The sequence below is a fragment of the Saccostrea cucullata genome, unplaced genomic scaffold (genome assembly GCF_032062105.1).
Source record: "Saccostrea cucullata isolate Sc308-1 unplaced genomic scaffold, CSIRO_AGI_Scuc_v1 ctg270, whole genome shotgun sequence".
In the NCBI taxonomy this organism is placed as follows: Eukaryota; Metazoa; Mollusca; class Bivalvia; order Ostreida; family Ostreidae; genus Saccostrea; species Saccostrea cuccullata.
This window is the reverse complement of record NW_026932876.1, coordinates 11,069-25,698: the sequence shown is the minus strand read 5'-3', so window position 1 is coordinate 25,698 and position 14,630 is coordinate 11,069. Positions and strand designations below refer to the sequence as shown.

At 32.6% G+C, this 14,630-nt stretch overlaps 1 protein-coding gene across 2 annotated transcripts in view; it reads right to left on the bottom strand.

The window, feature by feature from the left end:
• The window catches only part of LOC134236382 (adipokinetic hormone/corazonin-related peptide receptor variant I-like), a 49,544-nt gene extending 35,722 nt beyond the window's left edge, over positions 1 to 13,822 (bottom strand). For both annotated transcript variants that reach the window (XM_062718544.1, XM_062718545.1), the window contains exon 1: positions 13,084 to 13,822. In XM_062718544.1, the coding sequence (XP_062574528.1) occupies positions 13,084 to 13,695 (612 nt within the window). In that variant the 5' untranslated portion in view covers positions 13,696 to 13,822. The remainder of the gene's footprint in view (positions 1 to 13,083) is intronic.
• Between the last annotated feature and the right edge of the window lie 808 nt (positions 13,823 to 14,630).

The following is a 14,630-nucleotide window of genomic DNA, read 5'->3' as shown; positions in this document are numbered from 1 at the left end:
AACACTAAGGAATGAATTCTACTTATTATAAGTATCTCCTCTTGTTTTCTCGTGAAAATTGAAAAACTTATCAAATGAGAAAAGTCGTCCTTATATTAGATTACTACCTTTGTTTTGAACAGAACAATGTTTCAATGAAATATATGGCAATAACGAATAGTATACAAGCTCAAAAGTCCGCATACCAATACAAAATTTGAACAGAACAAACACGGACCTCCAAAACATCAGAGGTGGGATCAGGTACAATGGAGGAGTGAGCATCCTCTGCCGACCCGTCACACACGCCGTGTGCTCATTGTCACGATCGGGAAAAGGAAAAGGAAAAAATCTGTCGATAGTTCAGTGTGTAAATATGGCCTAACAATAAGTATCACAAACGTCAGTCAGCATTTGACTCAATGATAGATTGTATTTGCTGACAAGGTCATTGAATCGACCATAGAACTTACAAAATGATAACTTTAAACGAGACTGCTGATATTCTTGTTTCATAAACTTGTTTGTCAATAATTAACCTCCATCAAAACCCAACCTTTAAGGCAGCTGGTGTTCCATAACAAAGTTAACTAATACCCGGATATTTGAATAGCATGTTATGGTGTTCATTAGCAGCAGATCTGTAGGCCGTTGGTATGAATAAATGAAAAAATTGAATCAACGACGAAAGAGCTATACTACCACCTATTGAAAAAATAGCATATATTTAAATAATAAATAAATGGCTTTTCGATATTTAAACTATTGTGTGTTCTTAACATATCATTTTAATATTTTCACGTCAAAACATTTCATATAACAGTTTTTACTAGCCCTGGTAGTCCACAAGTATTCTATCTATTCATATTTATCTGCTGAAGCATAGACTCTACAAGTTGAAATTATGAGTGTCTTTTTTTTAAAAAAAATGATATTTTACGATATTTCATGTTAATAAATTTGATACTTATTAAGAGTCCGAGACATCATAGGACAGTGATACAATTTATTTTGTCATTATAAAGATCATGTACTTAGTTGTAAAAGCATGCTAACTCGGGAAAACACAGTATCCCAGTACATATCATATCCAGCAAATCCAGCAGGTCGATGATAACAAGTCAATTAACAACATAACAAGTCTCGTGAACTTTCAAGACCGGGTTGGCAGAGGATGCTCACTCCTCCATGGCACCTGATCCCACTCTGATGGTTTGGTCGGTTTTTGCTCCGCTCCTATTTTGCAATGTTTAACGGACTTTTGAGCTTGAATACTGTTCATTATCTCCACCTTTTTCCTGTAGTAATTTTTCGTTATGACCTGCAAATTCGCTACTAACGAGCACGTTCCGAGTGTGATAATTCCTTTTTAAACCGAGGCAAGCTACTCATGGATAACATAATTTCAGGGGGATGTAAACAACCTCGATTGATGTCAGCATTTTGTAAATGCTATATTCGTTAATGACCTTGTTAGAAAAAATAACCTATTACCGGTATTGAATCGTGTTTGGCCGTAGTGTTTTATGCCAATCATTATTGTAAGGCCTTTGTTTATCACCTCTGGTAGTAGTTATGCCTATTATGACGTATCGATAGTTTGCCCTCTCCTTATACTCATCATCAACAATCTGTTCAATCTGATCAGTCATATAAAAAAAAATTATTTTTTTTTACCTTAAAAAAAAAAAAAAAAAAAAAAAAAAAAAAAACAATTACCGAGATTTATGACAAGTGACTCGAACGTGTGTCAGATTTACTCACTGTTTCATATCTCAATATTTTGTTTTTAAAATTCCCTCCTCTTACACCAAAACATATTCGTTATATAAACAATCTACTTGTAGGAGATAATAATACATGCCCGATTTCCATATGCGGGGATTTTCTTTGATTCAACGGCTTTGATGTACGTGTCGCTATGGATTATTAGTAAGGGTTAAACATACAGTATTGCCAGGAAAACCTATTACTGTTCGAATTTTGACATTGATTTTTAACATCGGGTATCCTTAATTTGCTGAAATGTCTTCTTGCATGGACCTGGGGTTAAGGCGAAGAATAAAAATACTTTTGAAATTTTCAAAATAGCAAAAAGCATACAGAAAAAAGTCCGATCATGTAAATAAACAAGCATAAGTAGGAGGTATAGTTAAAAAAAATGAGATTCTGTTTAAACTTTTGTCGGCAGACGAATAAAACAAGTCACAAATTAAAGAAAAAATCGACCAGTATAATTATATTACATGTATCTTTAAATCATTGTCAAGCTATTTGAAAGGCTGGAACGCATCTGTTTATGTTTTCAATCACTTGAAAAACAAATAATTGCTAGAATGTCCACACCTGGACAGGTTAATTGTGCACTGCCCTGAAAGCCTGGTAGAGAACGATCCACACATACAGAAGAGTCCAGTGCTGTTTTCAACGCATTCTGATAAGGAGATACTAAACTCCGATGTTTAAAAATTTATTGTTTTACATAATGGTTACTTTTTGAGTAAAAAACATGCACAGAACAAAACTAAAAAACAGACACATGTATGCACAAAATTTTTGTTTATTTTTTTAAATGAAATTCAAGTTTGTTTTTTTCGCTGAAAAAAAATATAAGCAAACACTTAATCCCCTCACCAATACAAATAAAATTTAAAAAAATATTGTCAGCTTTATAGTATTGAATAAAATTTGTACGGAAAGAAAATCTGGAATTGTATATTAGGAAATAAAATAGAAGGTCGCGTAATCTGAGAGAAAATGGTATTGGTAAGCAGGATGCCTCATTGGAATCGACTCTGAACAGAAGCTAATCACTTTTAAACGTCCACGGTGCCATAAAAGGGGAAACAAACACGAAATCACATTCAATAAGTCGTATTTGGTGGCAATTACAACAATGAGAGATGTCAGATGTATTAAAACAATTGCCATAAAGAACTTGCTGATAAGAATGTTCCTACAAGTTAAAATCATGCGCAACAGCTTATTTTCATTTTACTTTGAAATCTGATGTTGCAGTGCATGGATCAGGGCTGATTCCTCTTTTGATGTAACAAATTAACCCTTATTTGATGACATGATGGCATTTTCAAGAAAATTGGAATGACTACTTGATGAACCAAATTCCGAATAAGAACTGTGAAAAGCATATCGAGGGTCCTTGGGATATTGCAAAAGCGGCCTATCTTACTAGTGTAACTGATGACTTTATTTCTGTTCTGCCATTCCGACGGCTCCGCAGAAGATTTTATGACTGTAAAGTTTAGTTTATTACACTGTGTCTGCGTTTGAATTTGTTGTCGTTAGTTACGTTACATAAGTTATAACCATAAGAAAAAAAATAAAACACAACCATGAAACTATTATATATCGTTGACAACTGAAATTCGGTGTATAATTTATCCAATCTTAATTTCAAAAAGATAAGTTTAAACATCTGAACTTCCTTTATTATATATATATATATATATATATATATATATATATATATATATATATATATATATATATATATATATATATATATATATATATATATATATACGTTGATAAGTTAAATTCTTGGTACAGTAAAAAATACTTAAATAAATAAAAACAGAATGCTGCAGTCCAAATTAAATAAAATCTTTACTGTTAGCGCTTTCAGCCATGTTGGCTCTTCAGACAGTTATAAAAAATTCAAAACGTTGTCAATAACGTTGCTAATGACGTCGTGAAAATTTAAGTCATTATGACGTCACAATGTAGTTCGTGGTAGCGGCTACATGAACTTTTTCAACGCAGTTAAAGAATGTATAATTAAAGCATAGAAATAAAATAAATTTTGTGAATTATACATAATCTCATTTGCAATTCAGTTTTGGTTTAAAAAGTCTTATAAAATAGTCCTCTTTGGTAACACGGGCGATTTCATCCGATGTCCACATTTTGTAGAACGGGAAAATCTTAAATTTCCCTTTACCACATTCGGCGAAATGTTCTGAACAAGGGGTGCATCTGACAGTTTCGTCCCGTATATGTTGCTTGTGTACCCTCACTCGTGCGTTAAGCTGATTTGTCTGCCCTATATAATATTCGCCACAGGTTGGGCATATTGCACAATAAATCAAATTTGAAGATTTACAATTCATGCTAGTATTAGGTTTTAAAACTTTCCCGTTTTTAAGTGTAATTTGTTCGCCTTCCTGAATGAAATCACACGTTCCACATCGGGGGTCACTACACTTTCTGACGACACTCTGGTTGCTAGAGGAAAATTTTGCTTTGATTAATATCCTCTTCAGGTTTGGTGCTTGTCTCCTGCTGTTAATAATTGATGATTTGTCCAGAAGATTTTTCATGTTTTCAGATTGTTCTAATATTGGAAAAAATCGCTTTGCTGAATTGAGAATATTGTGGTTACGGGGGTTGTGAGTTATCACAAATGGAATATTCTTTTCGTTGTTTTCCTCTGGATGGCGAATATTTCGTAATTGGGTTAAAGGTATGTCTTTTGCCCGGTTGATTCCGTCCTCAATAAGGTTCATTGGGTAATTTTGTCGCGTCAGGTGTTGTTTTAGTTCTTGAAGTCTTTTCAAGCGTAGAGAAGAATCGGTCACGATTGTACAAATACGTCTCGCCATATTGTATGGAATGTTCCTTTTTGTATGTGACGGATGGCAAGAGCGAAAGTCCAAATATTGTTGGGTATCTGTTTCTTTACAGAATAGGTCTGTAGAAATATCCTCTCCGTTTTTTATTAAAAGTATATCAAGGAAAGGAAGCGAGTTACGATTCATGTCACTTGTGAAATTAATTGAATCGTGTAACTCATTAATGACCGAATGGAATTTTGTAAGATCCTCTTCACTCTTTGTCCAAAAGATGAAGCAATCATCCAAGTACCTTTTCCAGTTCTCTTTAATGTACTGCGTAAATTCTAGATCAAATGTTTCCGGCAAAATGTTGTAAAGTTTTTCTTCTAAAAATCCCATTACTAAACAGGCATATGTAGGGGCGACTTTGGTGCCCATGGCAGTACCTTTGATTTGTAGATAATTTTCATCATCAAACAGAAAATTATTATTCTCTAGTACAATTCTAAGTCCTTCTAAAATGAAGTTTGCGGGGAATCTATGGTCGATTTCTTCCGGATACTTATCCAACCAATATTTGATCGCTTCAATTCCTAACTCATGCGTAATATTAGTGTACAAGCTGGTAACATCAAAACTAACAAGTAATGTTTCTCTTGGTACTGTTTGTGGAATATAGTTGAGGAAATCCATATCATCACGCACATAACTGGTCACTTTGGTACACAGTGGTTTTAAGATTATATCTAGTAGATTGCTTAATCTTTGTGTACTAGATGCTACCACGAACTACATTGTGACGTCATAATGACTTAAATTTTCACGACGTCATCAGCAACGCTATTGACAACGTTTTGAATTTTTTATAACTGTCTGAGGAGCCAACATGGCTGAAAGCGCTAACAGTAAAGATTTTATTTAATTTGGACTGCAGCATTCTGTTTTTATTTATTTAAGTATATATATATATATATATATATATATATATATATATATATATATATATATATATATATATATATATATATATATATTGGTAGCAGCAGTGTCATGTTCTAAATTTTGAATTTACCGGATGGGAGTAAATAAAAAATCTAGTCATGTTCTAAATTTTATATTTACTTCCACGCGGCGGGTGTGATCCGGTCAGCAGGGGATGCTCAATCCTCCATGGCACCTGATCCCACCTCTGATGTTTCGGGGGTCCGTGTTTGCTCTGCTCTTATTTTGTATTGTTTTATGGACCTTGAAATTGAATACTGTTCGTTATCTCCATATCCTTCTTCCACCCGATAAATTCAAAATTTAGAACACGACAGCAGTATAGATCATTTTCAAGGGCATCAAACCATTTGAAACAGTGTGTAGTTCTTTGAAATAACAATATTAAAATTCAAGTGATTTTCTTATTTGAAGAGTAAAAATCTTTTTATTTTTATGAGCTCATAAAGATAAAAAGTTCTATACAATATACCTTCCCGTGACAACTTTATTAGGAATTAGAGAATAAAATGAAGAACACACGCCGGAATACGGACGGCGATTTCTTCAATATATATATCTCATTCGTGCGAACAATCATAAACTAGCAAGATGATATAGACAATAAATGATAAGCTCGCATTTTTTTTATCTTTTAACCCTCTTACTGCCAGAGGGGTCATATATGGGCTCTACCCACTGGCTGCCACAGGGGTCATATATGTCCCATCAAAACTATTTTATTTATTAAGTTTTGATGTATTCAAGATTTAAGTTCATTAATTACGTATTTATTCTTAAGCATTTGTTTGCTTCAAATTATAAAAATTGTATCTTGTCCGTGGGCATAATAAGAAGTAGGCTACAACTGTAGATACGTTGACGACGTCAAACTCGCATTGATGACGTCAAAAACGTCACAGTAGGTAATGGGCTATTCAAGGACTTGACAAGTTATAAAGATAATGAATAAAACAACTATTGAACTCTCTTTCTTATTTAATAACTATAGATTCACTTTGAGAACTACAATGTTATTAAAAATTAAAATGAATATTAGCGAGAAATATGATTATGACTTCGTAAATATATCATACTATATTTCAAGAGAAGACAAAATTTATCTTTGTTAGCAATAAAAAAAAAGTATCATTATTTGCAAAGTATGATCAGAATACTAGAAGTGTCTTTTTCCCCCATAGAAATACTAATAAAATTTAGAATGTTTCCCTTTTGTGTTATTGAGGGGCTGAAAATTTGATCCCCGGGGAGGGGGGGGGGTAAGAATTTGGAATGAAACACTTTGCCTTTGAAAATTTTGCATGTATGTGATTAATAATCCCTTCTCCACTTATAAGAATTATGAGAAGTTTTCTATAAGAAAAAGAAGATGAAAATTAAATTTAAAAAAAACTGCCCCTTAGAAATATATATTTTTTCCTGTGAGGGTATTAAAATAAACAATCTGACTCAAGAAAATCATACTTCAACATACCCCATCCCCCTAGAAATTTATTTTTCAAAGGTAAGTTTCATAAATATACTAGAACTTAGTAATAGAGAACGCGTTTCGTGACTGACTGAAATTTTGAATTGAAGTCTAGGATCGCTTATTGCTGTAGGCCAGAACAGGAAAATTAGATTATGAATATTTATCTGATTAGGAAAAAATCAGAGAACATTCATGTATATTTTGTAAAAAAAAAAAAAAATCTACTCTAACACCTTGCGTTGGATGCAAAAATTTAAAAAAGATGGATCGAATAGTAGAAAAACCCACTCAGGAGTACTACAGGTGGATCTTATTACCTATGGACATCGATTTAAAAAAAAAGAGAGACAAAAAGTTTATGTTTAGATGTTCATCTTCAATAAATTATTGATTATCATGAAGAAAAAGAGTAAAAGATTTTGCCGCACCGACCATATACATGTAGGTGAATCCGTTTCTGTGTGGCGCTTCTGATTTCTTTAGCTCCATTATAAAACAATACAGTCACTATGGATTAGCTACTATTTGCAAGCGTGTATGGCAAAGCATTCATATTATCACCCCCCAAAAAGGGAAAAAAGAGAAAATGTATTTTAATATATTTGTTTCAGTATATTCAAATATAAATTCAAGATTTTACATTATCCACACACTGTACACTCTGGGACTCAATCAAACACTCCTAAATATTGTCAATTTCTGTTGACCCCCCCCCCCCCCCCCGCTTTGGGGTGTTAATGCTGCTCCAGACCCCTTTGCTTGAGTCAGAAAAGCATCCACATTATCTTTGCCCAGTTATACCACTGAAATAAACATATACAACCAACCTGTATATTTAATATTTTTAAACACTTCATGCAAGTAAATTAAAATTTGATTATAGAGATTAAAATTTTCAGCTATATAAGTTATACTTATTCACACCTGTAAATACGCGTTAGCTGTGTGTTTCTTTAATTCCATATGTCCCCGAAATTTTGTACAGTATTTTTTTTAAAGTGCCTTGGGATTTCGTTTTAAATAATATCCTGCTGAAAATCTGCAAGCAATTTTGAACAGAATAATTGGATTAGCGAATTTTGACAATCATGTAGATTTCTAAAAGGTCCATCGTAAACCACATGTCTATATAGATAATAAATCTATTTTCCTATCATGGCATGAGAAGGGACATACAGTAATGAATTTTATTTTTTTTAATCCTTAAAAGTTTTTGTTGCCTTTTTTAAATTTCAATATTGCTGAGCATTTCATTTAAAATCTATAGAAAGCAATGAAAGTTTTTTTTGGGGGGGGGGGCAATATTTTCACTATCAAATAGACACTACTTACAAGAATCAAGCTATGAAGTTATGCTACAGACAATATTTATGTTTTCACTGAGGGAGCACAAGCATAAAGTGAGCATATACTTACTATGTTTAATTACACGGTTTAATACATATCGACAAAATTGGGGTTGGGGGGTGGGGGATACTGTCCCTTAAGCCTCCCCTTCCGGTTCCTACGGCCATAACATAGATGAACTCTATATGCAGCTGGAACAATTTCCCAAATAAACAGAATGTTCCAAAAATAAAAATTCATTGGCGTTTAGAACTTCTTTAGTTTTATTCAGGTTAATGTACATGTAATGCTAAAATGTTACTGAAGTATTAAAGTACTTTGAATTAGGTTTCATTCACAAACCAAAAGAAAACTTTGACTTTGTAAATGTTATTACATGATTACCTATTACTCCCCCTTTTCAAGCATTTGTAACAAGCGTTTGTGTCTGTGTGTGTCGTTTGCTTATATAGCCCCCTTCCCTTGCTTTTCGGCTAAATCTGCTTCATGTTTAATACTTTTTGTGTCGCCTGTAGAGCAACACTTAGGGATCACTTTACCCGGCGTCTGTCTGTTTGTCCGTCTGTCACACTTTATACTAGTATCTCGAGAACTATAAGATGTATATGGATTTCATATTTTGCACATACATAGCTTCTTTGAACTAGACCTTTGACCTACTTTCTGAAATGGTTGACAGTGCCGATGTACAGTGTATTTTTTACATTTAAAAATTAAGTCTATGCTACTTGTATTTAACATGTGCACTGTTTGTCATAAAACTGTTTTAAAATATATCAGCATTAAAGTCCACTTGACCTTTGACTTACTTTGCGAAATAAAGTCTCTTTTGGATTCTTTAAATTGCGTTTTAATTAATTGATAAATAATTATTCATAACATAGGCGTCGGAACCGGGAGGGGGGATAGGGGTGGCTTAAGTTAAGCGCCCTTCCCCCTCTTTCAACATGTACGTTCTACTTTGGGTCAAAAAAGTGTTTATTAAAAAATGGTGCTGTAAGAAGTTCGATCCTACCCCCTTCCCCGCCGAAATAATATTTTCATGTTTGGGCAATGGGCACATGCATTCCCCCCCCCCCTTTTTTTTTTTGCTTGTCGAGGTTTTTGCAGGTTTGAAATTTTTATGCGCCCGAATTTATTCGGGGCGTATATTGTTTTTGTCCTGTCTGTCTGATTGTATGTTTTTGTCTGTCTGTTGTCAAATTTAACCTTCGCCATAACTTTTGAACCGTGAGAGACAGAGACTTCATATTTGGTATGCATACTCCACTAATTAAACACTTTAAATTGACACCAAGGTCAATGACTCTTTAACCTTGACTGTAACCTATATGCTAAAAATAGCTTTTTCGAACTTTCGCCATAACTTTTGAACCATAGGAGACAGACTTTATATTTGGTATGCATATTCCATTAATTAAGTGCTTTCAATTAAATGACACAAAGGACAATTAATGATCGTGTGACCCTGACTGTGACCTATTTGCTAAAAATTGTTGTTAGGACTTTGTTGCCGCCGGGCGCATAGTGTTTCACAAACGCATCTTGTTTTCTCTCCTTCACTTACCCCCCCCCCCCCCCATTTTACAATCCGTAGATATTTTTTTTTCTTTTTTGCATGAACTATACATACAAGAGCAATTAAAAAACTGACCACTCTTAGATTTACTTTCATCTTTAATGAAGCTAAAAGCAGGCAACACACAACTTCATGGCGTTCCTTGGAACACTCTAGTTTTGAAATTACTTGTCACATACATGTATGATATTTTCTTGATTTTCTGCACTTGAAATCGTAAAAAATGTGCTAATTTTGAATTCGTATTTCAGCAAAAACGAGAATCAATGTAAATAACTTAATAAAGCATTTCTCGTGTTTTTTTCTTTTCTTTTTTTTTTAGTTTTGTTTGTTTTTGGATGTTTCTTTGAGTTTAAGAATTCAATCTTAATAATTTAAACATAAAAAAGTAGTGGTAATAAACGTAGGAGTTATCTTAATATCTTTTGTATTCCAGAAAGTATTGATTGTAAAGAAAACGTGCATTTATTTCAATATTTTGTCTTAAAACCTCTTTTCTGTAAGCGAAGACGGGGGGCTTATTTGTTTCCTTAGCAAAATTCAATAAAATAGTGTTGAATTTATAATTAAAATACTTTTAATTAATAGTACTCATTCTCTTTTCCGAATATTTATGAGTAGTAATTTTAAACAGCGTAAAACAAAACAAAAAAAACAATCTGTTTATTGTTAAAGACGTTTATATTTTTCATATTCTTTTACGATTATGAATCTTTGCCAAATTACGCGAATTTTTTTTTTACTGTGACGTAATACTAGCAAAGGAGCTGACGTCATTAATTAAATCAGAATTGAAATGTCCCTGTGTTCGTTATTTGTAAAATCATTACAATCAAAAATTATCTTTAGGATGTTGCTTTTCATTAAAGAATATTCAATGCATTCTGATACTTGTACATGTAAGCAAAAGTTCTGGCGTATCAACTGCACATATTAGACACAGTTCTGGCAGTAAGAGGGTTAAAAGAAATTCTTTCAAAAAAAAAAGGAGTTGTTTTTTATTTTCAAATTGATTTTATTGGAAAAAGTCAAATTGCCATCAAATAAAGATTCGGTTTCGTTTAGTAACATGTAGTGGGATTGATATGTGGATGATGATATGAACAATGAACTTGAAAAAAAAAAATCCTCAAAAGCATCAAATGAATTGTTATTCTATAATTAATTCAATTAGAATTAACACACTTTTACAATAGCAATCAATGATGAAGTGTAAATCATGCAGAGAATAGCCTTAAGCCAGTTTGATGCTTTCATCATTAAAAAGGTAAACATTAAACAACTTCTGATGTTAACATGTATGTCATTGTATCAAAACACCATGCGTAAATTGGTCTAATAGAGAAGTTGTTTGTAATTTAAAAATAATGATTATTTCATTATCATTTTCGGAGTGTGACGAAAATTACAGTTAAATGCATGCGCAGGGCTACTCAAAACAAAAAAAGAAATAAATAAACGGTTACAGTAAGTTTAATGTATTCTTTTACTGGTATGAAATAGGAAAGCCAAGAGAGAGAAGGCTCAGTCATATATAGATAAATTCTGTATACTTAGCTTGTGTATTAATCGGTCAATGTGTACTCATTGGGTTAAAATTGCAAATCGTGTGGGAATAACATACAAGACAGGGGTTCAGCACTCGGATTGCCAGGATGTGTTACGTTTTTCAACATTCTATGTTTATGTTTAAAATGTAAACCTATAATATCATAAATAAAAAGTAATATTCTCTAAAAAAAAATATTTATATAAAATGAAAAGGTAAAAACAATGATAAAGTAAAAAATTCAATGAAAACAAAACAAACCGACGGAAAGCAAACACGTGCCCCTGAAAACAACAGGGGGTGGGATCAGGTGCATTGGAGGAGTAAGCTTTCTCTGTCAACCGGTCAATCCGGTCAATCTCTTGTAAGCGCTCTGGATTTTTTTTTATGATTTGACCTTTGATTGTATGTTATGGTGATGTTGTTTTCACAATTCAATCTATGATTTTTTTTTTCAAATAAATGATCATATTCCAAATGGTGAGACAAATTTTACAGAACATTTTTAATTGAACGAGAAACAGTAAAAAAAAAAATACTTGTGAAATATGACAGTACATCTAAATAAAAATATTATAAGTACATTTTAAGATTATTTTTAAAGTAAATGATTCAAAAAAATTATTGATATAAAAATATTTTTTCATTTGAATAATTCATTACGGGAAAAAAAATAACACCTTTGGCTAAATGCATCTGTATGTATTCAGTAAATTTACGATTCAAAGGTGTCACTGTAAAATGACTTATATTATCACATTGAGCGCTAGCAACTAAAATTATACCTCTAATATTGAGATCGTGATCATTGTAAATTATCTAAAGGTATTCTAATTCAAAAGTCATCATGCTCATTCCGATGCTAAATCCAATGGTGTAGTATCTGAAATGTGCGCGTTCTTGATAAACTGTCATTCCATGAATATAACTTTTTGTAACATTAGTAGTACATAAATACTTAAATTTTTATTTTTGAGAAATGACCATATTTGAAACAATTTACGAATACATATATATTTATACATGTATATACTATAAACCATATAAAAACAGGGTATGCTTTCTGCTTTGAAAAGGAATACTTCACCTTTTTACTTGACAAATAAATAACAAATATTTGATGTACTTTTACAAATTGATTTAATAATATCAAATTATTCAAATAGTAAGAGCATTTATATAAAAATATCCGATTTGTGGACACCGCTATATCTACTATCTACCTAGAAGCAACCTTTACTGAAAATTCAGTGAGGTGTCAAAAATATCACATCGACAGTGTAAGCCAAATTTTTACAATTATATATATATATTTTTATTTTTGACTATCTCTGACAGCAAAGAGAGATAGAGAGAGAGAGATGCAAAAACTTTGCATATACAAAATACTCGTTTTAAGTTTTATATTTTTCAAATGTTTAAACTAAATGCTAAATCAAGATAAACTGTCTATTAATATATACTATAAAAACATGCAAAAAGTTAAATAATTATTTAAAAAATGAGGTGTTCCTACATGTTAGTATCACTGAACCAAATTAATTAAGTTGTATTATTATTGCATGTTTGTATTATGACTTACCTGTGGAATGCTGGCTACAATACTAAAACACCACGCCAAAATAAGCATGATTCGTCCCCTCTTATCGGCGTCGTTTAAACTCAATGGGTGAACAATGGCAAAATATCTATCTAAGCTTATGGTAACAAGTATGAAAGACGACAGGTACAATCCAAGAATTCGGAAAAACATGAGAATTCTACAGGCAGGGTCCCCCGCCTTCCAGGCCACTGTGATGTTCCAAATAATCTCAAGAGGAAGCATTATAAACGTCACCACCAGATCGGCAATGGACAAATGAAAAATGAACTGATTTACACGAGACTTGATGTTACGATTCCTAAACAACGTGATAAAAACGGTAAGGTTACCACAGGCCGCCACAATAAACATGCACGTGTACGCCACAATGGTAACCATGTTTTCGTCCGTGAAGACCAAATCCATCGGTAACACTTCCGCTGTCTGGTTTTTGCAAGAAGTGTTATTTTGAATGTCCTCGAAAGCATTTTGACAAGAAAATTTCATGAATAAAATTCCATCATTTGGAGCAGTTGTATAAACGTCAACAAAGGGAAAACTTTGATTAAAACGAATTGAAGAATCCAAATCTAGATCTGTTTCAGAACTCATCTGTATTTCACCTTAGACCACCCAAATTGTCCAATTCCAGATAAAAATCAATTCATTCTAGAGAGTATTATTGTGATAAGAATATCCAAATGTGTTATTAACTTTCTCTTTACTTGTCAAAATAAAATTCAAACCTAAGCCCGCCGACTTAGCTGAGGATACTCAGAAAAACTCCGTTTGCTGAAAACAACAGCCTCTGTTACATACAATCAATGCTCAAATCCGTGATCTCCATTGGTTCTCACTAAGCAGGCGCTGTATATTTATGTATACGCTTTAGCAGATAGAGACGAAATCATTAACAATCAATAATCATATCTGCATATTAGAATGTACACTCAGTTTGGTCCTTTACTTATTAAAATGTAAGACAAGAAGTGCTTTACTGAAGAAGAGATGAGAATGACATACAATAAAGCCAACTATACTCATTTGATACTAGTTGCTTGAGATATAATTATTTCCAAGAGCTTACATTTCCACCATGAGAATGTTGCTTAGATGTTTCAACTTTGATATTGACGACCTCTCGATATAAAGAGTGTGGTGACATCAAAGGTACAAAAAAATCAACACTATACTATAATGGTGTTGTGATTATGTTCCAATACATCTCTGTCAATTATCTGTCAGTTTTTTAAAAACATGATTAGGACTTAATATACAGTGATGTGATGGATATACTCCTAATTGCATGTATAATGATCGGCGATTCCTTGTATACTGTACAGTAGATGTGAAATACTATACGTTTTTTAATTACAATTTTGACCTCCGGGTTCCAAGGTGATCTTTAGAAAGTAAGTGTTCTTCAAATGTTATACCTTCACATTACAGTGGAATTCCTTCATTTACAAGAAGAATTAAATGAACTTAGCAAATGGTATGCCATATAACTTAAATATGGAGTATGTGGAGATAACGAACAGTATTCG